This window comes from Corapipo altera, unplaced genomic scaffold (genome assembly GCF_003945725.1).
Source record: "Corapipo altera isolate COAL_440 unplaced genomic scaffold, ASM394572v1 161, whole genome shotgun sequence".
NCBI classification, from domain to species: Eukaryota; Metazoa; Chordata; class Aves; order Passeriformes; family Pipridae; genus Corapipo; species Corapipo altera.
The window spans coordinates 1013400-1040792 of NW_020884979.1; the positions used below are offsets into that span (position 1 = coordinate 1013400).

Sequence of the window (27393 nt, forward strand, 5' to 3'; positions counted from 1 at the left end):
TCCCCGGTGCACCGTGGGTCCTTTCCAGTTCTCCACGGACCTCCACGATGTCCCGTGGGCCATCCCCGGTGCCCCATGGACCCCTCCCCGATGCCCCGTGGATCGTCCCCCGATGCCCCACGGACCCTCCCGACGCCGCGCGGACCGCCCTCAGTGCCCCACAGCCCCCCCAGGCCACCCCCCAGATGCCCAGTGGACAGCCCCGCAGTGCCCCACGCGGCCCGGGATGTCCCGTGGGCAGCCCCCGAGGCCGAGCGTCCCCCCGCGGTCCCCCCGGTCCCCCCCGCCGTGGGCGGCCCGTCCCGCCCGCCCCGCCCCGTCCCGTCCGCGGGTGTCGGTGAGTCACGGCGGGCGGGGGCTGCCGGCGGCGCGGCGAGCGGGGGCACGGCGGGACCTCCGAGCATGGCCCCGCCGCTCCGCCTGCCGCTGCTGATGCTGCCGGCACTGCTGCCGATGATGCTGATGCCGCCGGCCCGAGGTGAGCGGGGGGTCCCCCGGGGGGGTCGGCGGCCGCGGGACGGAGCGGGCGGGGAGTTCGGGGGGCGAGCGGCAGGAGCGCGGAGCCTCGGGGGTCCTCGGCGCGGGGCAGGGGTGGAGGGGCAGGGATGGAGACACCGGGATGGAGGCGCCGGGATGGAGGTACCGGGGCACGGGGATGCTTTCCCCGGCGAGAACGAAGGGGACGAGCGGGGAAAGCATCCCCTCCTCCCGGGGGGAGAGGTCCCTGGAGGGCACCGCTGTCCTCACCGCCCCGAGGGCAAGGATGATGGGGAAGGGGCACCCGGGGCCAGGCTCGCCCCCACGGGGACGCTCCCGGAGCCCCCCGGCCCCGCCGGTCCGTGGAGGCACCCTGGGGAGGATGAGAGGGTTCGCCACCGGCGAGCCGGGGGTCGCTCATGACTCACCCGGTGAGGGGGCGTCCGGCTCCCACCCCCGGGCGAGGACCGTGGGCACCCCCAGAGCGAGCACCGTCCGACCCCGGCGTTTGGCGCTCGCGGGGAAGGCGAAGGGTTTATGGCAGAAATTCTCCGCTCCGACATCCAAGGAGAGGCTGGGAGGGGGCTGAGCCACCCAGGCACCAGCCGCTCTCCCAAACAGCCCCCACAGCCGCCAGACGCCGAGTCACACGCGGTGGTATCACGATGGGGAGCTGGAAAACCTCCCTCCGTATTGGCGCACCGGGGGCTCGGCGGGGTTTTCCAGCCCCAAAAGGACTTGCTCGCCCGCAGGTGATGCTGAGCTGTCTGTGGGCGCCGGGCTGGGGGGGTCAGAGCATCCCCGGAGCCCGTCAGGGAGTTGTGTTCCCAGCAGGTATTCCAGGACTTGCTATTTGTGCTCTTTCCTGTGCCTTCATTTTGGCCGCTTCCGTTGCCCCCTGGCTTCAGACCCGAGGGAACAGCGTGAAGCTGTCCCAGGGGAGGTTTAGGCTGGATATTAGGAAAAGGTTCTTCCCCCAGAGGCTGGTTGGGCACTGACCAGGCTCCCCAGGGCAGTGGGCTCCAAGGCTGCCAGAGCTCAAGGAGCATTTGAACAATGCTCTGAGGGATAGGCTGGGATTGTTGGGGTGTCCTGGGCAGGGATGAATGATCCTTGCGGGTCCCCTCCAGCTCAGGATATTCTATGACTGGGTGGTTCCTGGGCATCCTGCTCAAAGCCCTTTGGCTTTTCCCAGGTGCCACTGCCGGGCTGGCAGAGACGCTCGCCCACATCGAGAAGTACGAGACGGTGACGCCACGAGAGGTGCCGGTGCCCCGGGGAAAGAGGGACCTCTCTGCACCTCGGGTGAGTAGCATTGATCAGCTCAGCTTTTCCAGGCTATTTTGGGTCCAATTAGGACCTTCAAAGAGGGGAGGTGCACTCTCGGAGGGAGGGGAGGATAGCTTTCTCCTGCGCTTTCCTCGGAGACGTGACCCAGCGGTGCCACCTCTTGCAGCCTTGCAGTGATCTTGTGACATCTGGTCTTTCCTTAAGGAAGGGTTTGAGAAGCCTTGTGGAGCTGTAAGCACTTTTCTTGCTGTGTTTGCTGAAGTTGGTGTGGTTTTTTTTGTCCTTTGGGACAGAGAAATAAGAATCAGAAAGTTGCAGAAATCCACATGAAAGAAAGCCAGTGCTGTTTTTCTTGGGAAACCTGGCAATTTGGGGGAAGGAATGGGGTTTGAGTCAGGAGTTTGGAGTGCTTGGTGTTGACGTCTGTAGGATGATGGGCTTGCCCTCAAACTTTTCTCGTTGCCTTAAAGGGAAATTCAGCCAATTTTTTTTTGATTCATTTTCTAGACACGAAAAGCACCGATTTTAGCGCCTGAGGGGATGGACGAGCTGGGGACATGTATTCCCTAGTGCCATGCAGCACGTTCCTCTGTGATTCAAACCCTTCCTGATAAACTAGCTTCAAAAACACTCCCCGAAAGCATCTGCTTTCCCTGCTCTAGAAACCTAAACTTGTCCACGAGATAAACATTCCCCAGGCTATTTAGAGACGCCATCTGTGCCGGGCGAGCCGGGCGGCTCCGCACGATCCCCCCGGAAAGGGCAGCTCACCCATCCCGGGATCCCTCTGGGGAAGACATCTGCCTTGAGCTGTGTGCTTTGAGACTGCCACGGGGGCTGTCTCACGAGTGGCACCTGCATTTGGGCTTGGGTTGGGTGGTCCTTGGAGGTCCCAAACCTGCCGTGTTGAGGGGATGAGGTCTCCTGCCTTCCGAGCAGTTTTCCTCCTCTTGGGGAGAGGTTGGGTTTGCTCTCCTGGTAACCTGGATGGAGAAGAGGTTCCCAGCGTGGCTTGACCACCACCAAACCCCTCTTTGACGTGGAGGGGGGTGTTCCTCATGCCCTGTAGCTGTCTCTGGCTGGGACAGACATGGGCCAGGAGCTGACTCCTGGTTTGGAGCGGCTGGGACACATGGGATCGGTCCCTCAGAGCACCTGCCCAGGTGAGGGTTGAAGCACACCAGCTCCCCTCTGGCTTTGACTAGATCCAAATGTTCACTCCTGCAGACAGGGTGGAGACCTGGGTCCTGCAGGGCAGGATCTCCTGGACAGCAGCTTTCCCACCGCTCACAGGCTTTTCAGCAGGGGCACATGTGGCAAACTTGGATTCTTCATGGAAAGGGACCTAAAAAAGTGATCCCTGTCCCTACTGCAAGGCCTGTTGCCCCTTCCCATCCAGGGAAGAAACACCCTGTGCTGGGATGGGACGGGACATCCCATCCTCTGCAAGGTCTCTGGGTCTCTTCCTGAGCCCAGCTGGAAGAAATCCCCCCTCTCTGTGCTCTGTGGCCGTGGCTCTGCTGTGCTGGCTCAGCACAACCATGGGGCTCTCAGGGCAGCTCCCAAAGCCTTCCCATCTGGAGCCCTTGCACAGCCCATGCTAATGAGGAGGGGGGTGATTCAGAGAAGCTTTATCCAGACTTTTTATTTTAAACTTGCCCTGCGGTTGTCTCCAAGAGCCAGGCCCTGACCCACCGCCCCCTTCCAAGTGCTTTCCTGCCATTCCTTAAGACCTCTTCTGGCCCTGGCTTTGCCAACAATAACAAAGGATCTCTTTGTTGGCGGACACGGGACGGGACGGCCACGTCTGGAGGGAGACGCTGTTCATAAGAGAAGAATTTTCCAGGGAGCCGGGAGCGTGCTGGCACACCAGCAGGGTTGGGAATGCAAACCAGGTAGAATCCAGGGCAGCTGAGTGACAGGCAAACACTCTCACCTGGCCCCGCTGGCGCTGAGTCAGCCCCAGCTCCTTGCAGGGTGCAGATCATCCCCCTGGGAGTGCTGAGCCATGGCTGTCATCCTTCCCGGGGAGAGGCAGCACACCTCATCCCTGAGGAATGCTGGCCCCGTGGGAAAGGCTTGCTTTGCCTTTGGCTCAGCTCTCCACACCTGGATCCTGCAAGAGCTGAGAATGTGCCCTCAAGAGAGGTGGATGTGCCCTCAAGAGAGGTGGATGTGCCCTCAGGAGAGGTGGATGTGCCCTCAGGAGTGGATGTGCCCTCAGGAAAGGTGGATGTGCCCTCAGGAGAGGTGCATGTGCCCTCAGGAGTAGATGTGCCCTCAGGAGAGGTGGATGTGACCTCAGGAGAGGTGGATGTGCCCTCAGGAGTGGATGTGCCCTCAGGAGAGGTGGATGTGACCTCAGGAGAGGTCTCGAAGTGGCTGAGGAGGTCCCTGGTGCCAAACCTGACATGGGGCACTAGGAAAGGGACTGTCAGCCTCTCCCAGCAGCCCCAGTGGGACAGGACCTCTGGAGGTCTGTGTCCCAGCCCCTGCAGGTAGAGATCACAAGACATCCCAGAGGGAAACATTTTTTCTGGAGGAACATCTCCATCCTGAGGGTTCAGGGTCCATCTGGCTGAGCCACGGCCACCCTGTCCCAGCCACAGTGACAGGAGGTTGGGCTTGAGATGCCTTGAGGTCCCTTCCACTGGCACCAGGGGATCTGGGTCGTGGTGATACTAAAATGTGCTCCCAAAGGCTGAGGAGGACCAGGGGAAGGTTGTTCACTAACGGTGGCATGTCAGATTAGTCAGGGAGGAGGAAGTCACTGCTGATAAGATCCTGAGGGATCTTTGTGGTTCAGCTGGTGAGTAAGTGCTGAACTCAGCCCCCAAAAAAGGAGCTCAGTGACTGATGAGTAGGAAACCTCAGCCCCTGGCACGGCCATCTGCAGCCATGTGTCAGACACGGGAAACCAGGCTTTGCTGACTCCGTCTCTTTGCGGGTGACCTGTTCTTTATCTCAGGATGTGCCGGGGATTTGCGTTATTGCCCACATGCTTTCTTCCTTCTCTTCTGATTTCCTGTGTCTTTGCTGGATGCCTCCAGGGGGAGCAGCCAGGCTCCCCCCATCCCGCAGCCGCCCTCAGAGGGGCACGTCAGACCCCGTCCCCTTTCTGGGCAGGGCGGGGGCCGAGGGGTCTCTCCTGTGTAGCCCTTTCTCCTGCTGACGGGGGGTCTCTGGTGGCTCCTGTCTCCCATGCAGAGCACGTACCCGGACCGTGTCCTCTACAGCGTCCGCGCCGAAGGCAGGGAATACCTCCTGTGGCTGGAGAAGAACAGGTGAGTGCAGGTGGGCACGGCAGGGAGGCTGGGGGGGCTCGCACCCCACCCTTGCCGTGAGCATCCATTCTCCCGGGTCTGCTGTCACCGCACCAGTGACCTGAGCCTCATCCCAGAGCGTTTTTCTCCCTCGTTGCCAAACCCGCGCGGGGAGGGCACGGCCCCACCACACCCACCCTGACCAAGCTCATCCCAAAGCTTTCCGCCCTCTCCCCCGCAGCGGGGTCGCTGCTGACGCCCGTTCCCGTCCCGCAGGGCGCTGCTGGGGCAGCACTACACCGAGACACACTACTCTGCCGACGGCACGGAGGTCACCGAGCGGCCCGACACCCAGGTACGGGCTGGCTGCGGGGGAAGCAGCCCCTCCGCTCCTGGGGGTCCTGTCATGCCGACAGACCCCCCACACCTCTGCTCTCTCCCGGTGCCAGGATCACTGCTTCTACCAGGGCCACGTGCGGGGCCACGCCGGCTCGGCAGCGAGCGTCAGCACCTGCCGCGGGCTCAGGTAGGACCCCCGGTCCCCCGGGCACTGCCCAGCTCCCAGCCTGGCACATGGCCACGGTGAGCTGGTGTGGCTGAGCACAGCCAGAGCCGGGCCGATGGAGGGAGAGCTCATCTTTCCCTGGCGGAAGAGAAGATGACATCCTTTTTCCTGCTGGAGGTGCTGCCCCCGGCTTGGTGCCCAGCAGGAAGGGCACACGGCTCTTTGGGGGGCTGACTCACGGCAACGGGGTGAGACTGGAGACCTGAGCACCGCAGAGCTCCGGGCAGGAGTGCCCTCCCTGGGCAGCAAGGCGCAGCTTGCCCCTGATCCATCCGAAATCGTTCAGTCCCTGAACCCCGGGACATTCCTGCTGCCCCAAGTACTGGATGCTCCCCGTGCTACCAGCTGTGGGTGCTGTGCCATAGTTTGCCCCCTCCCAGCCCAGCAGCCAGTTTGGCAGCTGTATTTTCATGGGATCATAGAATCCCAGAATGGTCTGGGTTGGAAGGGACCTTAAAGCTCATTTCATTCTACCCCCCTGCCATGGACGGGGACACCTTCCACTAGCCCAGGTTGTTTCAATCCCCGTCCAACCTGGTCTTGGACGCTCCCAGGGATGGAGCACACGTGCAGGCACTTTCAGGGGTGCGTGTGGGGTCTGTCTGTGTCCTGCTGGATATCTCCCCAACCTGATGCCCACCCTCTCTCTCCCTCCAGCGGGTTTTTCCGAGTGAACGAGACCACGTTCCTGCTGGAGCCGCTGGAGGGGGCCGTGTCGGGCCGGCACGCTCTGTACCGAGCCGCTCACCTGCGGGGGAAGCGCCGCTCCTGCCGCGAGTCCGGGGACATCCTGGAGTACGACCGCGAGCCGAAAATCCCTGCAGCCATGAAGCTCTACCGCTGGGTGAGGGATTGCATCGCTCCTCCTTCCTGTAGCTGAGTTTGCAGGAACCTGGCTCCTGGGAAGTCCACTGGGGGGGGTTCCATGCCTTTGGGGACGCCCCCCTCCCATGCGCTGTCAGTTGGGTACCCAAATACAGGTGGCTCCTGATGGGAACAGGTCCTCGGATCCTGTACCATCATCACGAGCATCCTCCTACCCCGTGAGCTCGGTGATGCCTCCAGAGCCTGTCTTGTGGCTTCTCCCAGTAGCAGGCTTACATTTTCCAGCATATAAGCTGGAAGACGTCTGAAACAGCCAGCAAAGTGACATCAGAGAGCCGAGTGAGGAGACCTGCTAGCCTTGGAAGATCCCCCAAAATCCAACACATCCCATGGCAGGGTCAGCTGCCTGGCTGGGCAAGCTGCAAGCTGAGCCTCACTTTCCTCTTCCCTTGCAGAAGTCGGGTCCGATACACAAAGGTCCCCGGTACGTGGAGCTGGTCCTGGTTGCTGATAATGAGGAGGTAAATGGGGTGGGGGCGAGCTGCTGCCTGTGGGTTTGCTGCCATCCTCTGCAGTGAGGGGCTCAAAGCCAGCCTGGAAATCTCTCTGTGTCCTTCCCACAGTTCAGGAAGCACAAGGACCTGCGCACAGTGCAGAACCGCATGAAGGAAATCGTGAACCACGTGGACAAGGTGAGCCCTCCCAGCTCCCACACGTGTCCTGCAGTGCCAGCGTGGACAGAGGGGGCAGAGGAGACCAGAGGGGGTTGGCACGGGTGGGGTGGTGGAGCTGGAGCTGATCTCAGGCCCGTGGGTGGGCTGCTGCAGGGTGACCACATCCCTTGGCCAACAGGGTGTGCAGGGTGGACCCGACGAGAGGCTCAGCCCTGTCCATGAGGGAAGGGGGGAAATTTTGTCCTCTAAAGGCTGAGAGCACATCCCACAGCCACTCTCATGGTGGAGTGGGTGCTAACAAGGGGACCTCCATGGTGGGGCTCCTGCTTGCCTTGCTTCAGCTTCACTTGTTGTTTGGCACCATAGGAGAAGCATCCCGGCCTTTGCCAGCCAAGAGGGAGCTCAGAGGTGCCAGGGGAAACCCTGTTTACATGGTCACCCCTCGTGTTTTTTACTGAGGGGGACAGAGCTGACATTGTGCAGTGAGGGGGCTCCTGGGCTTGGCTGCAGTTCCCTGGGGGAGGTGGGACCTTCCCCCTGCTGCTGCAGCCCAAATCCAAGTGCTCCCTCCGGGCTGTCTCCCACCCCAGCTCTACCAGCCTCTCCGCCTGCGGGTGGCCCTGATCGGCTTGGAGGTGTGGAACCACAAGGACAAAATCACAGTCAGCCCCAACCCGGAGGTGACCCTGGACAACTTCCTGCACTGGCGGGAGTCGGAGCTGCTGCGGAGGAAGCCGCACGACAACGCCCAGCTGATCACGTAAGGACGGGGGGCCACCACCTCGCCCCCCTCACGGCCCTGCCGCTGCCCAGGGCACGTGGCCATGGCATCTCCATCCCACAGGGGCATCGACTTCCACGGCAAAACCGTGGGGCTGGCCAAGAAGCTGGTGATGTGCACCAGGGACTCGGGCGCTGTCAGCCAGGTGGGTCCCGCTGCCCGGGCACGCACCAGCAGGGCAGCAGCAGCCCCACACTCTGCCCTCCCTGCACTGTGTTTTCCAGAGCCACTTTCCTGCTCTGCAGCCTTAGGGCTGGATTTGGTCCCTGGCACCTCCGACCCTTGAGTGACTGATGCCCAGAGCAGGGTCAGGGCTGTGGACACCCAGCTGGGTACCTGTGGAGGGCTCTGATACAGCTGAAGAGCCTCCCAGAGCAGCTCCATGGACACAGGGCTTCTCCAACCCCCAGTCAGGTGGCCAGGACTTGGTTTACAATTGCTCCTCAGCTGTCCTGGTTGTGCTTCCCATCCCTCCTCAGGTCTGTGGGAGCGGGAGCAGTCGGCCATGGGACCAGTGGAGGTCCAGCCCCACCACAAATCACTGCTTTGGAGAAGTCCCTTTGTCTAAGCTCCCTGAGAGCCCCAAGACCCCAGCCTGGGGCTCCTCAGGGGCCATGGGACCATGCCCAGTTTTTGTTTTCCTTTACCTGAGCACGGCAGCATGAGGAACCTGGTGCCGAGCCCCGGTGGGCCCCTGGGGATGCTGTGGAGAAACCACGAGAGCATTTCACCCACCCTGCACTCCTTGTCCCGCAGGACCACAGCACCAACCCCATCGGCGCCGCGTCCACCATGGCTCACGAGATGGGGCACAACCTGGGCATGTCCCACGACGAAGACGTCCCCGGCTGCCACTGCCCCCTCCCCAAGGCTGACGGAGGATGCGTCATGGCAGGGAGCGTTGGGTGAGTGAAGGAGGAAGGGGGACATCCCTGGGCAGCAAACGTGTCCAGGTGTCCCCAGGCACTGTCCCAGTGGGGTGAAACCTGTGAGATGGGTGGGCATTCCATTCCATTCCACTCCACCCCACTGCAGATGCCTCCGAGCCTCTCGATGTCCCCCCAGCTCCTCCCTGGGCTGGTGGGCACCAATCTGGGCTCACGAGCGCCTGGTTCTGTGCCCCCCAGCCTGGTTTACCCGAAGCTGTTCAGCCGCTGCAGCGAGCAGGACATGTGGCAGTTCCTCGGGGACCCCCGGGCCGGCTGCCTGCTGAACGCCCCCCGGGCAGACGAGCTGTACGGGGGGCCCGTGTGCGGGAACCAGTTTGTGGAGCGGGGAGAGCAGTGTGACTGCGGCACACCCGAGGTGGGGATGCTCTCTGAGGAACTGGGGAGGAGGGCGGGGGGCAGACACCTGAGACTTGTCCACCAGACTCTTTTCTTGCTTTGCAAGACTCCTCTCCCTTGTGTTCCTGATGCTTCTGCCAAAAAACAACTGGTGGGGTGTATTCACTAACAGGGCTGTGAATCCCAGCCCCCTTTATGTAGCTGGCTGGGATTTTAGCCTAGGAAAGGTGGATGTTCCCCCTACTTGTCCTCTAAAGAAGTGGCCCAGGAAGGGACATCATGGCATGTTGTCCTTCAAGACCTGCACTCAGCTGTTCCTCATCCCCATCATGAAGGGGATTTGAGACAGCTGAGCAATTCCTCTGAGAGAAACCCCTGGTCACAGCCTGCACTGGGACCTGAAGGAATGCTCCCCTGAAACAGGGAGCACAGAGATCCTCCCTTTTCTCCTTCCTGGAGATGTGCAAGGATGCCCAGGCCAGACCCCCTCCTCTGCAAAAACCCCTTCAGGTCCTTTGGTTTGGTGTTGGCAATGGGGGTGAAGAGGCAGCAGGAATGGTTCCCACCTGGGATGATGCTGTGGTTTTGCCCCGTGGCTCAGCCCATGGTGGCTACAGTGCTGTTGGCACCTGGTGACGTGGCAACCTAGTCCCCCTGGGAAGGGTCTTTCGAGGGGCTCCCGGGAGGTTTTCAGTCCGTCCCTGTCTTGCAGGAGTGCTCAGACCGCTGCTGCAATGCCTCCACATGCCAGCTGAGAGAGGGAGCTGAGTGTGCCCAGGGGGAATGCTGCCAGGACTGCAAGGTACTGCTGCCCACAGGGGACCAGATATGTCGGGGAAGGGAGCTGGCGGGTGCACAGAGTGCACTGTCAGAGTATCTGGATCCATGGGATGCTGGGAGACGTTTCCCAGACCAGGGTTTGCTGTGCCGTGGTGCCTGCATGGCTCTGGAGCTGTGAGAGCATCCAGGCAGTGCTGACATCCCCTTTTCCGTGCAGGTGAAGGCTGCAGGCGTGCTCTGCCGGGCCAGAAAGAACGACTGCGACCTTGCCGAGCACTGCACCGGCCTCAGCGCCGAGTGCCCGGAGGACGTGTTCCAGGAGAACGGCATCTCCTGCCAGAACGGCAACGGATACTGCTACAACGGGGGCTGCCCCTCGCACGGCGAGCAGTGCCGGGCGCTCTGGGGTGCAGGTAGCGGCCCCCCCTCCTCGCCCCACCTGCTGGGGGATGTGCCTGGAGCCCCTCGGGCTGCGGTGCCCTCCTGCATGAGCTGGGGCGCTGCTGCTGGTTCTAAAGTGTGGCCGCTGGTGCCAGCGCCTCCAGCTTGCTGCGCCTCCGTGTGACCCTTTCGGTGTGTCCCGCAGAGGCCCAGGTGGCTCCCGATGTCTGCTTTAAGCACAACAGCGAGCATCACCTCCACCTGCACTGCCTCACCGAGTACGGGAAGCGGCCCTGCAGCCCCAAGTGAGGAGAGGGGTTTGGGGGGGACTGTCCCTGCCCGGCCGAGCTCCGGCACCGCGGGTGCTCAGGAATGCGTGTCCCGCAGGGATGTGAAGTGCGGGACGCTGCTGTGCCTCAGCGACAACTCCAAGCCCATCCTCGGCAGCGGCTACTTCTCCTTCGGCCACTACTCCTTCGGCCGCTTCAACTGCAAGGCGGTCATCGCCGACGGAGAGGTGGCCGCCGAGCTCAGGCTGGTGCCCACCGGCGCCAAGTGCGGGGACGAGATGGTGAGTGCCGGGGCGGCGGGGGCTGGGTGACCACGGGGCCCGGGCGGCCTCAGAGTCCCCTGCCTGCCCCGGGCCAGCCTCAGAGCCCCCCCTGCCCGCCCCCAGGTCTGCTATGCCGGGCGCTGCCAGAGCCTGCTGGTCTACGGCGACAAGAACTGCTCGGCCAAGTGCAACAACCACGGGGTAGGCGGTGGGACCGCCCTCCCGCAGGGCTCAGTCTCGGAGCCTCCAGCGTGCCCATCACCCTGATGCTCCCCTCCCTCATCCCAGGTGTGCAACCACCGGCGGGAATGTCACTGCGACCCGGGCTGGGCAGCGCCCTACTGCGAGCAGGAGATTTCGGGGATAGCCCCAGGTACGGCACCCCCGCCTCCCCCGGCCCGATGCGTGTCCCGGGGATGGATCCTGGGCAGGGGCTGCTCCATGCCCAGGGGTGTCCCGACCCCAACCGCCCTGTCCCCGCAGGGAGCAGCAGCGTGGTCCTGGCGGCCGTGCTGGCCGTGCTGGCACTGGCCAGCGTCCTGCTGGCCGGCGGCGTGGTGCTCCTCAGAGCCAGGAGCTTCCAGAAAGGGTAATTCCCTTCTCCCGCGCCCCGCTGCAGGGCTGAGCTCGAGGGGTACCCGGCACACGGGTGCCACAGCCACGTTGTCCCTGTGCCCCACAGGAGCTCTGCCACGGGCCTCGCCAACCCGCTGTTCCAGGAGGGCGGCCGGGCACGGCCCCCCCGGCGGCTGCTGTCCCGCCAGGACATCGGCCAGCCCAGCCTGGTCAGCAGCACGGTGGCACCGCGGGTGGCCCGGGCCCTGGAGCCCCGCTCGCCCAGCCCCGTGCTGACCCTGCGGCCACCCGTCCCGCAGGGGACACCCGTCCCGCAGGGGACACCTCCGGCCTCTCCGAGACGGCCCCCGCAGGTAACCACCCCCCCCGAGGCGGCCCCCAGCCCTACGAGCGTGGGGTGGCTCTGGGGGGTCCTTCCTCTGCCCCCTGCCCCTCTCCGGCTCCCCCCGGAGCCCAGGTGAGGGACTCGGGGCTCTCCTCCCGACAGGCGAAGCCGAAGCCGCCCAGCAAACCCCTCCCGGCGCTGAAGGGCAGGGGGCTGTGCCACGGCCAGGGGACACCGGGACCGGCCCTCCCACCCACACCCCCCTCGGCCTTTCAGCGGGGCGTCCCCCCGAAGGTGGCCCTGAAGCCGCCCCCAGCCCGGAGGTGACCCAGGACACCCCCTCCGCCCCACGGCCGGCCCAGGAGGGCACAGCGGGGCGGGTGGCACAGCCGGGCAGCCGCCGTCTCGCTTCCACCCTTACTTGAATTGCTGGCCCGAGCCTCCCCCGGGGGGGGCACCAGTGTTTACAGATCCTTGTCGTGCCTTACTGGACTCCGCAGCCCCGTGGCTGTCCCAGGGAGAGCCGTCAGCCGGGGTTTTCCAAGGGAACCAGGAGCAGGACAGTGCCAGCTCCACTTTGGATGCCAGCCCCGCATCGGTCCAGGCTCTCCTGCGCCCTGGGAGCCGCTGCCTTCTCTCCTGACGTCCTGAATGTGTCCTGTTCCTCCTGCCCCTTCCCTGCTGGGGCCACGGCGAGGAGCTCCTGGAAACCCAGGCAGGAGGAGCACTGCTCCGTGGGGACCATGCCCTGGGAACACTGACCTGGCTGGGGACATCACACAGGGAGATGTCACCAGAGGCTGTGGCAGGTCCAAGCTAGGCTTGGTTTCCCCACGGGGCTTTTATCTCTCAAGTTATCCCTGGAGTTACTGTTCTGAAAGGGAATTCCCTGGGAGCCTTTTTCCTGCAGCCATTAATTTATGACCCTTATGTGACCGTTTCGAGCCACCTGCTGTGAAAACAGGCCTCCCATTTTTTATATAATTTAGGTTGAAGGCTTTTATACCAATAAAGACTGAAGGTAGTGGTGTCACGGGGTGTCTCTGGGCAGGAGGGGACAGCGAGGAGGTGGCAGGCAGGGAGCTGTGTGGGGATCAGGGGAGGGGGAGAAGGTTTGGAGCTGAGCTCCCCAGTCCTGTGCCAGAGCAACAGGGGCCAAACAGCAGCAGGTTCTGCCAGACACACAGAGGAGGCTGCCCAGGGCCTGCAGGATGCTGCAGTGAGTCCCCCCGTGCTCAGCACCATCCTGGCCGTGGTTTACTTTGAGCACAGGCTGCTCATGGGGCTCCCAGGGGAGCAGAGGCTGCAGCTGAGGACACCACAGTGTCACTGCGGGGTGAGAGGTAAAGGGGGACCCCACTCCACGTGCCTACAGTGACACCAGCCTCAGGACACATAAAACCACTCAGAAAAATGGTAACAAAATAATTTTATTCTGCTTTATCAAAAGAACTCAACACCGTGAATGTAAACCTGACCATATGTATCGTGTTTCCTTAAGGAGATGTGGATCCAGGGGCAGACCCCTTTAGTCACAGGCCCACACAGGCCCTTGGAACGGAGAGAAAAGCCAGTTCTAACCCACAGTCCCATGTCCCTGCTCACACCTGGGGCTCAGAGGGAAGCACAGCCCACCCTGGGGTGCTAAAGCCGTGGCAATCCCCCCCTGCACACCTACTGGGGCCTCTGCAGCAGCGGCTGGGCAAGCAGGGAGGGAGGGAAGGAGGAGGCTTTTGCAGAAGGCACCGAGCATCACACAGGCTGCTGCAGGACCTGGGACTACAGGAGCATCCCCCAGGGTCCCTCAGACCAGGCTGATGTCACCCAACCAGAGCAGAAGGACACTGAGCCAGTGACAGCCACTCAGGGTAAGGCCATGCACTCACCTGGATAGTGCAGGGAGACCCAGTAAGGCTCAGGTCCAGAGGGAAGCAGCCCTTCCTGCATTGGCCTGGAAGGTTTTCTTGCTCCCTGCACGGGCACCTTGCTCTGGTTGCTGCAGGAGAGCTGTGAGCTGCCTGGTTATCACTCCCAGCAGCTCCCCTCGTGCCCCTGTCACCTCCAGGCTGACAGAACCTACCCTGTCCACCCATTCCTCACGCCCAGTGTCCAACCCCAGTAACACATGGAGAGCAAGCCTACATCCCTGCCAGCATTCCCTCCAGCAGTGCTTCTGCTCTGTAAAGTTTGCCCTCATCCCAAAATCCAAGTGAAGTGGGTGCTGCCGGGGTGAGGAGAGGCTGTGCCCCCATGCCAAGGGCCTGCTGCACCACTGAGGAGGTGGCAGCTCAAAGATGTGACTCCACTGCCTCCTCAAAGCCCTTCCCACGGGAGAAAGGGGACCCTGCAAGTCAAACAGCACTTCCAGGAGACATTTCAAACACCACAGCTACAAATTACACTGCCACTTCCTCACCACACTGGTGCCCCGGGTCCCTGGCTCCTGCCATGGCTGGGTTGGAAGAGGAGCTGGTATTCTGGAGCAGAGCATCAACTGGGCCTTGGGAGTTTGCAGCCAGATAGAGGACAGACAGACCCCCTGAAACTGCTGCCAAGTCCCACAGTCATGTCCTACCCTGCAGAAGGGGCAGGTCCAACACATCCCTGCTGTGCCCCAGACACAGAGGACAGGGAGCCAGGGCAGGAGCTGGGACAGCCAGCACAAGGCACCATGTGTTACCAAACTTCTTCGAGGAGACACTGCCACCCTCCAAGCTGAGCCACGTGTGGTGGGAACACAGCACTGCAAAGCCTGAAGCCCACACAACTCGTCTGGGGACATCATCAGCACAGGTAAAGCTCAAGCCTCTTGTTTTGGGTTGAATCTTTCACCGTGGCAAAAGCTGAACACATCCCTCCCATTGCCATGAGGCTGCAGACGGTGCCAGGGACACAGGACCTCAACAGGCAGAGTGCCTGGAGGGCCACCACAGCAGATCCTGCTGCCAGCACTGCTCGGGAGCAGCCTGAAGTCCTGCACTGCAGCAAACCTGTCCAGGGATGAGAGGCCCAGGGACACGCTCTCACCACGGCTGTTCAAGGACACACGAGGCAGGTCCCACTTCTTGGAGCAGTGGATTTTGCACGGGGGAGCAGTGATGACTCACCTACTTTGCAGCTGAGGTGTCAAACATCTGATCTGCTGCTCCGCAGGGTCCCTTCACTCTTCTCTTCCCCTTTACCTTGCCACCATGGCAGAGCAGTGGAAATTCAGCCCCCTTCCACTGCTGACCTAGAGGAAGGCTGGGATCTGAGCAGAGATTTCACAAGCTGGGATCTGAGCAGAGATTTCCCAAGCTCTGCTCCCAACCAGCTGCTCCGAGGTGCTCCTGAAATCTGGTTTAGTATGCAAGGTGAGCCCCAGCCACGCAGCTGAAACACCCTACAGTCAAGTCCCAGGCAGCCAGTGCAAGGCTCTTGCTTGGAGAGGGGAGTTGCAGAATCCCATCAGAGACTGCCTGCTCCGAGTCGTTACCTAGTGCTGCTGTCTACAGGAGTATCATGGCTATGCAGATCCTATTCCAGTAACCTATTCCACACCAAACCATTCCTTGCCCTGAGCAGGAACACGCTGGCCAAGGAGAGCCCACTCCATGGGAGTCCTTGAGGAGAGAGAGAGAGCAACGGTAGGAACCTGCCTGGAGTCCACCAAGTGAAGCTTCATGGGCAGGACGAAGGAAACCTCTTCGCTCGGCCTCAGCCAGGAGCACTGGGAACGACCAGGGTGCAGCAACACAGCACTCAAAGCCACATCTCCTGCCTCCAGAGCAATGCCTGCTAAATGACTGCACCTACTCCGGAAGCCTTTCCCGGCGTCTGTCTTTTAATATTCCAGTATAGGTTATGTTAGTACAGGATTATCCCTCCTTTGGAAGCACCAATTTAACAGGGGAAGAAACGGAAGAGGCAGAGCCCTTGCAATCTGTTGCTAGAAGAAAATCAACCCAACTGCCACCTATACACAAGATGTCCAGGCGTGTGCTGCGTCCGCCCCACCAGCCCAGGGCCACGTCCCCGACCACAGCCGGGCTTTGCTGCTGAGCCACACCGGGATTCCTCCTCCCTCCTCAGCCGGTGCTTTCCTTGCCTCTGAGCTGGCTTTCTCCGGAGGTCTCCGGGGCCTCCTGTGCAGGAAGGCTGGTTTGGTGGGCAGTCCTCGGGCTGGCCTGCTGGAAGGCACAGGACTCCAGGAGCACGCCGGGGATGCGGTCACCAAAGTACAGTTTGCTGTTGGCGGCTATGGCCTGGTACTTCATCAGCTCCAGGTACTCGGGGGTCAGCTTCAGCTGCAGAAACACAAACAGGGGCTGTCAGACACAACTTTCTGGGTGCTGCATCATTGAATACTCTGTCAGGAGGCTGCCTTCTGGGATGCAGGCTGTTAAATCAAGTGTTTTTCCAGTGTTGCCCCCAGTGAAGCTCATCTCCTGTGCAGAGGGAAAGAGGGAGCGAGTCCTGTCCTGACCAGCTTCCCAGTGCTCACCTTGTTGGCATCAGCCAGCTTCCGAGCAGTGTAGTACTCAGCATCAGCTTTGGCCTTCTCTCTTGCCAGGAACGCAGCATCTAACATGGCAGCAGAGGGTGGACAGGAAAAAAGTGTTAGGAAGTGAACAGTCCCACCACACTGAGCACCTGAGCCCTCATCCCACGGGGACCAGCTGACCCAGGAGTGCCTGTGACAGCTTGGCTGGCCCTGCACCCGCCCTGTGGCTTCCTGGAGCATTCCCAGTGCACAGCCTTGCACTGCTGCACCCTGGATGAGCTCTGCAGGACAGCCTGTGAGCCCAGGCCTAAGGTTCCCCTCCCTGCCATCCCCCCTCAGCTGCAAAATGACCCCAGCAGTGCAAGTTACCCTCAATCTCAGAAATCCGCTTCTCCGTTTCCTTCTCCATAATCTTCTGTTGGTAGTGAATCCTGGCCACCTGTGCAGCCTTCTCTGCCTCTGCAAACACAACGGGCTTGGCTCAGGAACGTGTTTCTCAGGGTGTGAGCACCAGCACCTCGACCCAGCAGCTCACTGCAGGATCTACCACACCAGTAGTCTGTTCCCTACTCCCTCCCTTCCTGCTTGGATCCCACAGTGCCAGCCTGGACTCCAAGCAGCACAGTTACAGGAAGAAAACACAGTGCTGATGTCTCCAGAGCTGATATCCTGTTTCCCAGGGTGATCCCCCTGGCACACTGAGCTCCAAGCCCAGTTTTTGCAGTGGAGTGGCTGCAGGACAGAGGTGCTCACTGCTCTGCTGCCACGGGAGGGAGGTGGGACACAGATACAGCAGCAAAGACACTCAGATTTTCAAAATGACTCCTGGTGCAGCCTGGCCATGCCTCCCTCAGTTACCAGGGAATGCAGGAATGGCAGCTCAGCCTGTCCTGGTCACATACCAATGATGGCTTTCTTCCGGTCTGTCTCTGCCTCCTTCTCCACCACCTTCTGCCTCTGGGCTGCAATCAGCAGCTTGGTCTTCTCAGCCTCCCTGCAAGGGGAGAAACATTATCCTGGGGAAAGGGAGATGGGGAGCAGCTCTGCATCTGAGGGCAGGAAAGACCACGAGCAGCTGCCAGCCCCCTGTTCACAGCCACGGGACTGGTTCTGTCTGCAGCTGTATGAGCACAGCACAGCCAGTGGGCCAAAGGAAGGGATTATCCCCCTCCCCACCTGGCACTGGTGAGGCCACATGTGGATGCATGTGCAGCCCGAGGCCCTCAGGACAGGGAGTGAGCCCAGTGCAGGGCTACTGGGAGCTGGGCTGGCTCAGCCAGGGACAGGGAGGTGAAGGGAGATCCAGCAGCATCTCCCCCTGCTCCAAAGGGGTCTCAGGGATCCTGGAGGGGAACTTATGGGCAGGATACCAAGACCCCTGAGCCCTGACTTCAGTCTGGAAACACAGACACAGAATCCACAAGTGCACCTGGCCTGCCTAGAGCTCCCCTCTCACTCTCTGAGCACCAGGGAAGAGCTTGCTAACAGCACCGTGCCTGTCCTGGACCCTCAGAACTAATTCACACAACTGTATGTCCAGCTACTCACATCAGCTCAAAATTCCTTCGGATGGCCTCTGGAATTTTGGGTTTTGTAACACGCACAGCCTGTGAAAGAAGGAAAAGGGAGCACATTTCAAACAGAACATTTGGATGCAAGGTGTAGGAAATGCCCTTGTGAGAGCAGCTGCAGTGCTGTGGACAGTGGTGCCCAATCCTCCTGTGCAGCACAGCTGAGCATGGCCTCTCTCACAGAAGTGCCCTGCATTTGTATTTCCTGACAGCCATTCCAACCCACTCCCACCGTGGGCAGGCTGCTCCAAGCCCTGTCCAACCTGGCCTTGGACACTTCCAGGGATCCAGGAGCAGCCACAGCTTCTCTGGGCAACCTGTGCCAGGGCCTCCCCACCCTCAGTGTAAAACATTCCTCTTTCAGTTTAAAACCACTGCCCCTCATCCTGTCACTACAGGCCTTTGCAAAAAGTCTTTCTCCACCTTTTTTGTAACTCATGTGAGCTTTATATAAAACTTCACATACTCTTTATATACTGAAAGGCCAGAAATAAGGTCTCCCTGGAGCCTTCCCTTCTCCAGTGTGAACAATCCCAACTCTGCTGCTTCTCTGGACAAGCAAAGAAAGTAGATTTATGGGACACCAGACCAGAACATCCTTCAGTGAAGGGATTGTTCTAAGCTCCTACCAGAAGCAAAACCTCTCCAAGCCCCTACAAAGCACCAGATGGAGAAAGCTGACCTCACCAGACACTGCAGGGTGCACAGGGAGATATTCTTTCAACCTCTGCACCAAAACAAAGATCCTCAGCCCTTCAAAGTGGTGTCTGGTGAGTTCAGGCAGATGTTAACATGGTTAAATTAAACACGATTTTCTAACATTAAAGGTAAGCAGAAAATCACTAAAACCATTCCCTTGCTCTTTGCAATTTAAAGCCAATACCTGCAGGTCTGTCACTTGAAAGGTTCTTTTCTCTGTCCTGCATGTCTTTGCCTTACATAAACCCAGTGTCTGAAAGCCATCATCAACATTTGGACAGTCTTCAGCTGCCAAACCTCAACTATGCCATGGCATGTGGAAAATGGAAGCAAGAAACCTATTCAATCCAGTAAAAGAAGTGGAAAAAAGAGTAATCTTTATTAGGGAATGAACTCACCTGGATAGTGAGACCTGGTGCCATGACATTGAGGTCTTTCTGCAGGGCCAACTTCAAGTTCTCATCTATCTGATCTGTGTTTGGAGGACAAGAGAGAGACCGTTTAGCTCATCACCTTTTCTCCCACAGCTGATGTGGCAGAGCCAGCTGGCCTTGAAGAGCAGCTGTGTCTGTGGTGTAAGATAAAGATGCCCTCTGAGATCACTCAGTACATTGTTCCTGTGCCCCCTGGAAAATGTTCCCAAAAGGAGAGTCACGTGCTAGTGCCAACAAAAGTTCAGTTATTGATGGATTTGTGGTATTTGAGCTAAGGTTTTAAGGATCTCAGCAAGAATGCCCAGAGCCTGTGGTAGAAGTCTATTCCTTCTCAGCATTCAGACTTACAGTATCTTAACATTAAAATTCTGACAACCTTTTATCTACCATGAACCCATTCTCCCCTGCTCAGCCACTCAAGAAGAACACAACACTGTCATGTCTTTGGGGCACAGGTAGGTACCAAGGAGAATATGGTCTGTGCTAATTCCTGAAACACTGCTACCTCCCTAAAAAACCTTCCAGCTCTCTCCTGTTAAAAACAGCCAGAAGGAAGCTGTGGAAGTAAAAAAGTGAATCCAGCAACAGAACAGGGGTTTAGAAGTGGGAGTGGGCAAGACAAACCCATCATCATAGTGAAGGCAATGGGTATCACTGCACACACAAGAGCAGAGTGGCTGCTTTGTGCACCCAGAATCGGTGGAAAAGGACTGAAACCAAATTCCCACGTGCACATGGGGAAACACAAAGAAATCTGAACCACTGAAGTCCCAGGGGAAGAGGCCTATGGATATAAAAGGAGCTGGATTCCAGACTGCAACTCCAGCACAGGGGCTGTTTGCTCCCACTGGTTGGCTGTAACACATTCCAGAGCACGACAGGGAGATCCCTCAGTGGGAGCATCCAGCTGCCATCCACTCACCAAAGAGCTCGATGTACACCTCCTGCAGGGTGTGGGCACTGCAGAACTGGTTCAGCTCGTGATGGATTTTGTTGAAGATCAAGGTCTTGTCGTAGTCTGCAGTGTAGTTCCTCACGATGTCGTACACTGGGGAAGGAAGGGGATTACCAGAGGGCACCACTGACACACAGTGCTTCCTGCAGCACCAGGAATGCTGGGAAAGGAGCACGGCACGGGGACAGGGTGTGGGGCACCTCCAGCCCTGGGAGTTTTCCGGACTGCCCTGCCCAGCTGTGAGAGGGAGGGAGCTCAGAGGACCCCCAACCAATGCAGCTGGGACTACAGGACCTCAAGGAGCAGAGTCATCATGGCAAGATACACTGCACAGCCCTGTTTTACCATCTGCACAAACAAATCAAACAGCAAAGCCTGTCCAGGATCTGCATGCATGGGAACAGTAACACTATAAAGTGAAACCAAGGATCATTCCCACATTTTAAGCCAACTGTGTCCTGGGCTGCAGCAAAAGGAACGTGTCTTTGCAATTCTCCCAGAAGCCAAGAGAGCACCTGGGATTAGTTCCACAGGTGGTCTCCCCTTCAGCAGCAAGAGAGAGGATCCTTGAGCACCTGTCACATTTCTAAACATATAGGGGAGAACCAATCCTAGTGCCTACCTTCATCCTTGCAAATCCCTGGCTCTGCAAAAAGCCTGCAGGCACATGCATAGGAACTAAGTGCTACAGGACTGGGAGCCATAAGGGTAACAAGGAATGGGAACAGACATGGAAATTTTCCAGACATGGATAATGGAAGTCCTGCAAACCAAGACAGAGCTGCTACAGGATGAGTAAAGGCAGTCCCAGAGCTGCCTGTGGAAATGGGATGGGAAATACCTGCATGTGGGGCCAGCTTGTTCACAACTTCGATTCGGTCAATGTAGATCATAACACCCCCACTGCAAGGGAAAAAGAACTCATCAGTTACCACTGCAGCTCTTCACAGCTGGCACAAAGTCACCTTTGTCCCACTTTTACTCAAAACTTACCCAGAACAGCCCTGAGTTCCTGAGCATTTTGCAATGAGACAGCAGCAAACCCCAGCTTGGCACAGACAGGTCCCTCTCTGGGCATAAATCACAAACGTGCTCCAGCAAGCCTGCAAAGCACCTTCCCTTCCCTTTGTGACCTCCTGCTTAGCCAGCCAAAGGAAAATGCTTCTGAACAGGAACGTAACTGCAACTATCAGGAAAGGGGAGTCCAACACAACGAGGACAGCAGGTGACACCTGCCAGCAGCAGGGCACACACCAGCTCCAGACGCACCACAGCTCCTCCAGGCAGCAAAACACTTTACACAGAAAAGCCCTGAGTTTAATTCACACATTCACTGACTCCAGCAGGAGCTTGGCAGGGCCACTGACAGAATGGAAGAAACACCACAACCAGGCACACACACTCCAGCACCTCATCAGAGGAAGCCTGCAGGCAATCCTCTCCCCAAGGGATTATGTGCTGCCAGACTGGTAGGGAAAAGAAGGAATCAGAAGTTGGGCTTGCCCTCAGGCTCTGTTCTTACTGGTGTACCTTTCAGCAGGTCATGCCCACCCCTGGGTACCCACGACACAGGAGAAAAGCACAAACTCTACACTGAAGAAGAAAAGACTTAATTTTCAACAGCTCGTAAGTCTCTTGAGAGCATAATTTTAAGCAGGATACTCTTGTGATGTCGTCCTCGAGACAAAGGCAAATCAGACAAGAAGCTTTAGCAGGAACTGTTTAGAGAGAGCTGGTCCCTGGCAGTGGAGCTCCCACATTTCCAGACTCTGTGATGCTTTAACTCCAACACATCCCCCGTGACAAACTCCATTTCTTATTTTGCAGATCCTGATCTCTGGCAGCTGAAGGCCAAGTCTGCAGGAAAACCACGTGAACTTGCCTGTGTCTGTGCTCTTCTGGAAAAGGTCTCCCAGGCCCAGCCTGTGCTCACTCCAAGCCTGCTTCACTGCAACTACGAGCTAAAAACTTTGGGGATGGACAGAACCTGTCTGCTGGGAGGGACAAGCCAGCAGGGGAGACATTTGTGCCCAAAGAGAGACTTATTTCCCAGTGAGATACTACTCTTAAGAGCATTAATGCCTTTTTTACTGATCATTCTCTCTCTTAAGAACCATTATCATTATTTTTAAATCTTTCCTAGGCCTATCAGGCTGCACAAGGAGTTATAATGGTACAGAGTATGTGTTTTTCTCCATCTGTTCTGCACTCTGTCCCACCACTTTGAATAAAACCACTGTTTATCACTGGAAGTGACATCCAACAGCATTCCTAGGGATCTTCTGAGCCCACTCTCATCCTCCTGATTTGTTCCAGTCGCCTCATGACAACTCTACCAGGACAGGGAAATCCCAGCTACCTCCTAGAAATCCTGGTGAGGAACCAGAGCAGAGCACGTGGGCTTCTTCCACTGGAATCTCCTCCACTGCCCACCTTTATGTTGGGGTCCTTTGGCACTTCAGTTTGAAGGGGATGTTACAAGGAAAGAGAGTGCCTGCAACACCCCAGCCCTGCATCACTTCCCAAGCAGGAAAGGCTCTGGAATGGCAGCTCACATCAGACAGGACTGTCTGACTGCACCACCACCTTCCCCAGCAACCCTGCCAAGGATCTCAGCCAGCGTGGGACAGTGAGTGGACTCCTATCCACGATTATTCCACTATTATTACCCGGTGTGCTGGGGGGTAACTGAGTTATATCAGTCCTGTTGGACGTGCCACTCACAGCCCAGACTGGCTGGGGAGAGAGGAGCAAAGGGAAGTCCACAGGAATTCTGAAAGGAGGATCAACACACAGACTGTGTGTGCCTGGGAGAGGTTTAAGCATGACCAGGTAGCAGTACTGCCCAACCTGACAGGACAAGGTGACAGGGTACAGGGAATGCCACAGGAGGTGGACACAGGTCTTTTGGTAGCTCTTAGAAAGCCTCAGACAACTCAGGGTCTCACCTTAGACCTGGAGCAGATGAGAAAAACTGAGGGGCACTGCCATAAAAAAAGGCAAAGGTTCAGTGCTCACAGCTAGAGCTGCCACAAACAGGAGCAGACTGGGACAGGCAGAGCACCTAAAACTGGGCTTAAAGGCCAGATCTGGCATGACCAGACATACAGGGATTAACACTTGGAATGTTCATGACACATATTTCCACATGACTGGCTGACAAACACTGATCTGTCCCAGCAGAGCATTCCCTGGCTCTGTCTGGCTCCTGACAATGATCTGCAGCACAAGCACAAGACATCCCCTCACACCTCTGCAAATAATGCTCAAGCAACTGTTGGGGAAAGGCAGAAATCCCAGGCACCAGAGGCAGATGCACATTGTCCCTGCTGGAATGAAATGGTTTTTGTCTCTGAGGTGACAACTGTTTTGTGGAAACAGTCCTCTGGTGCCAAAGTATTTTAAAATCTGTATTTAATGCATTCACTTAACGCTGGTCAGTTATAAACGGGACAGGTTAAGGCAGAAATTGGGGATGGGACACCCACACAGACATTCAGAAGCTTCCTGATGTAGATGAGGACACAGGCAACAGGAATATAAATATGACATAAGAAAAACCCAGCCTTTAAAATCGGGTGGTTTAATGTACAACTGCAGAAACTTAAACTGTTTACAATCTGTTCTTGTAATCGACTTTTAACCAGGACAGTGACATTTCAGATTTCACCCACTTGTTTTTATAAGCTAATGTTTCGCTAAGGAAATCTGGATTCCAAGCTTTGGCATCGAGCAGCTGCAGACTTTGGATCCAATTGCAGCAAACTGAAAGGCTCCTGCAGTAACACCTTAAAAGTGGACAGGGCTACTGGGACCTTTGGTCTGAAGTGTATTCAATTATTAACTAAGAACTGCTTTCACCAGCTGTTTGGTGTTTTAAAGTACATTTACTGCCTGTACCTTCACAACCAGCTGCACTGCACAACTGAGCCCCCCAATGCTGAAATGCAGCAGGAACGTCACGAACTCACTTGACAGAACCAAACAGAAATATTGAGCTCCTAAATCCAGAAGCACAGAATGGTGTAGGCTGGCAGGGATTTTCTGCTTGCCCTAAAGATTGGTTACTTCACCACAAAGGGACTCTGGATGAGGGCCTGGAGTGATAAGACAAGGGGGAATGGCTTCCCACTGCCAGAGGGCAGGGTTAGATGGGATATTGGGAAAAAATCCTTCCCTGTGAGGGTGGGGAGGCCCTGGCACAGGTTGCCCAGAGAAGCTGTGGCTGCCCCTGGATCCCTGCAAGTGTCCAAGGCCAGGTTGGATGGGGCTTGGAGCAACCTGGGCTAGTGGGAGGTGTCCCTGCCCATGGCAGGAGGGTGGAAGGAGATGGGCTTTAAGGTCCCTTCCAACCCAGACCATTCCGGGATTCTATGAAAGCTGCAGCACTGAACATTAACATTATTTACAGATACTATTGAAAATCTTTGAGATGTAAAACTAAAACCATCAGACCCATATTTTAATATTTAAACCCATGTGATGTCTGATACTCCAGGAGTAACCCCAAGAACTCATTTCATTACAGGTTAAACCGGATCAAAATTAACTCTGCTTTGTTAATGTTGCCATTACCATTCCACTTTTAATTTCAATGTGGTCACTGAGTGTCATCATTCAAGTCACGGGGATTTATTTTTTTAAACAGAAATTTTGTTGAGGACACTGGAGCTAAAAAAGATGAATCACCAGGAGTCTTTTTACCCTTAAGAAAGAAGTCCAGTCATCACTTTAACTTGTGGATGAACCAACACAACAGGATCTGCAACCCAACTCAACCAGCCCTCTCCTCCTGCTACTGCTCTGCTTGTTACAAATAAGCAGGTCTGTGCTGACAAGAGAATCAGCTTAACTATGAAGCATCTGGAAATGGAACCTCTCCCACCAGGAGGATTCCCATTCACCATTTGCTTTTGCCCTCTGGTCAGCACTTCTATCAGCCACAAAATCCAGATTAGAAATATCTGAGGGCAGACCAGAGCACAAGCAACGGGGTGTCAGAGTAACTGAAGGGAGGAATCAAGAAAAATTAAGATAATAGCACTATGAATACAAACACCCTCTGAGCAGCAGCTGCAGCAAAAGCCAGAGCACCCCCTCATGTACCTCCTGTTCTATAATTTCCATGTTCTATTACAGTGGGGTGTATGTGTGCGTTTGGGACTAATTTTAGGGCACGTGCCTTTACTTCCCAGCACTGTAAATGACACCACTGAGTGCATCTGCTCAGCACCAGGAGAAATACAGGTGAAATCCCTACCTTGTCCCACAAGGCACATTTTTCACTTCATCAGTCTGCAACGTGGTCTGAAACACAAAGACAACCCGAGCTCACAAACCGCTCCGCTCTCCGGGAAGGTCCCGCTGTGCCCACACTCTCACAACGGGAACACGGAGCCACAAATGCATCCTCTGCCTCCCTCGTGTGTGGGAAGAGGACAAGGCTTCTTCCCACCCGCCTTCTGTGGGACGGACAGGCAGCTGTGCCCATTCCCTGCTCCCAACTCCCACGGCACAAGGCCCGTGTCTTTCCTGGGAAACAGTGATGGCCACAAACACGGACCGTCCTCCCGGAGCAGGACATCTCCTGTCCCCAGCAACTCACACACGTGCTGGGCACCTCCACCCTCCCAACAGCTGCTCCTCCCAGAGGAGAGGGTACCAACCTGCACGGATTTGAAGGTGGTGATGAAGGGGAGCATGATGTGGTAGCCGGGTCCGCTCGGGCTGGTTAACAACGCACCGCCCCTGCGGAGAGAGAGGAAAACAGGGAGAGGCTCAAGCAAGCCTAGCTTTGAGAACAAGCAGGGGCACTCAGCTGCAGGCACAGCTGGGGGAGTGAGAGTTACATTACTGCCCCAAATTTGCCACCAATTCCCCTACAAAAGGGCTGAGTGCTCCTGCTGTTTGCCTGTTGCAAGCTGACAATCGTTCCCTCGAGCCCTGTGAGCAACTAACCCTCAGAGGAGGCAGCTATTGCCAAAGCCTCCCAGCATTGCAACATTGCAGAGCTGCAAGAACACAGATTTTCCTCTCTAAATAGTTCTCTGGTAACCATGGAAAAATCCAGCAGTGGACATGATGCTGCCAGTTTGGATTTCCACGAGCCCCAAAGCACCAAGAAACCCCCCCAGGCTCTCGAGCTCAACACGCTTGTGATTAAAGGAAAACGGCCCACGGTGGTGAGTGGGAAGGGCAGGGAGAACATTCCAAAGCACCAACAAAATGGGTGCTCTGGCTGGGGGTGACAGTTTGGGACAGAGGTGGCGGCTCCTGCTGTAAGAGGGAGCGATCAACAGATGTGAGAAGATGGGACGGGCGCTTTGGATCTCTAAGCTCTGAAATCCAAACTGTGAAAAGGGAAGGGAGTGAGGAGAGGGAGGGAAAGCAGCTGAGGATTCAGAGAGATCCAAACTCCCAAGGGTTCTGCACAGAGCCAGAGCGCCTGGGACTCATCAGGGAGCAGAGACAACAGGGGGAAAAACTGGGGGCAAAGGCAGGAGAGAGCAACCGGTGGTGCCAGGACGGACCCCGGCGGAGGGAGCAGGCTCCCGAGGGCAGTACCTGTAGTACACGGCCAGGTGTCCCTCCTCGACCCTGTGGATGGCGGAGTAGAGCAGGAACACGAGGAGCGCCGAGGCCGCCGCGGCCGCGGCCCCCGCCTGGGCCATGGCCATGCTCGCATCCCCCCGCGCCGGCACCGCCACCGGCACCGGGACCCCGCGGCGGACGGGCCCTGCCCTGCAACGGGGACAGCGACAGCGATAGCGACAGTGATAGCGACAGCGACAGACCGCCCGGGATCCGCCCGGGATCCGCCCGGGATCCGCCGGCACCGCCCCGGGCCCGGCACCGCCCGCGCCGGGCGGGACCCGCACGGGGCCCCCGCTGGGGAGGGACCGGACCGCGGGACACCCGGGACACCCGGGACACCCGGGACACACGGGGACACACGGGACACACGGGACACCCGGGGACACACGGGACACCGGGGACACACGGGACACCCGGGGACACCGGGGACACACGGGACACCCCGATCGCGCCTGTCCCGGCCCCGGCCCCAGCCTTGCCCCGGCCCCAGCGCTGCCCCACCCTGTCCCCGTCCCCATGCAGTGCTTGTCCCTACTCCATCGCTATCCCTATCCCACACCTGTCCGTGCCCCATCCCTGTGCCGTACCTGCCTCTGTTCCGTTCCTATCTCTGTCCCTATCCCGTCCTATTCCCTATCCCATCCCTATCCCGTACCTGTCCTATCCCTCCCTCTACCCAGTCCCTATCCCTAACCCATCCCAATTCCTATCCCATTCCCAAACCCTGTCCCTATTCCCAATCCCTGTCCCTATTCCCAATCTCATCCTGTACCTGTCCCTCTTCCCAATCTCATCCTGTACCTGTCCCTATCCCCTCTCTATTCCAATCCCAAACCTATCCCATCCCTATTCCCAATCCCATCCCATACCTGTCCCTATCC

The 27393-nt window shown here is 57.9% G+C and overlaps 2 protein-coding genes across 2 annotated transcripts; one reads left to right on the plus strand and one right to left on the minus strand.

Annotated features, from left to right (window-relative positions):
- Positions 1-75: 75 nt before the first annotated feature.
- On the plus strand, positions 76-12800 carry ADAM8 (ADAM metallopeptidase domain 8). Its single transcript, XM_027665597.1, has 23 exons — positions 76-478; positions 1673-1782; positions 2837-2889; positions 3536-3662; positions 4975-5051; positions 5307-5385; positions 5480-5556; positions 6253-6439; positions 6876-6941; positions 7044-7112; positions 7685-7854; positions 7939-8020; positions 8632-8780; positions 9003-9180; positions 9874-9963; positions 10159-10354; positions 10528-10627; positions 10710-10893; positions 10999-11076; positions 11164-11248; positions 11359-11464; positions 11558-11804; positions 11939-12800. The coding sequence occupies exons 1-23, from the start codon at positions 76-78 to the stop codon at positions 12101-12103; spliced, it is 3078 nt and encodes a 1025-aa protein (XP_027521398.1). The 3' UTR covers positions 12104-12800.
- Positions 12801-13188: 388 nt separating this feature from the next.
- Positions 13189-26628, minus strand: ERLIN1 (ER lipid raft associated 1). Its single transcript, XM_027665646.1, is given in 12 exon segments — positions 13189-15917; positions 15919-16062; positions 16260-16339; positions 16629-16718; positions 17162-17253; positions 17808-17866; positions 18928-19001; positions 19886-20011; positions 20760-20821; positions 25179-25225; positions 25585-25666; positions 26483-26628. Coding segments are annotated over 12 exon segments (1155 nt in total). The 5' UTR covers positions 26596-26628; the 3' UTR covers positions 13189-15731.
- Between the last annotated feature and the right edge of the window lie 765 nt (positions 26629-27393).

Bases quoted from the DNA above. Each gene is read 5' to 3' on its own strand.
- ADAM8 (XM_027665597.1), top strand. From the start codon at position 76: ATGGACCCCTCCCCGATGCCCCGTGGATCGTCCCCCGATGCCCCACGG. The intron at 10,355-10,527 runs GTAGCGGCCCCC...TGTGTCCCGCAG, and splicing joins CCGGGCGCTCTGGGGTGCAG to AGGCCCAGGTGGCTCCCGAT. The intron at 11,077-11,163 runs GTAGGCGGTGGG...CCCTCATCCCAG, and splicing joins CCAAGTGCAACAACCACGGG to GTGTGCAACCACCGGCGGGA.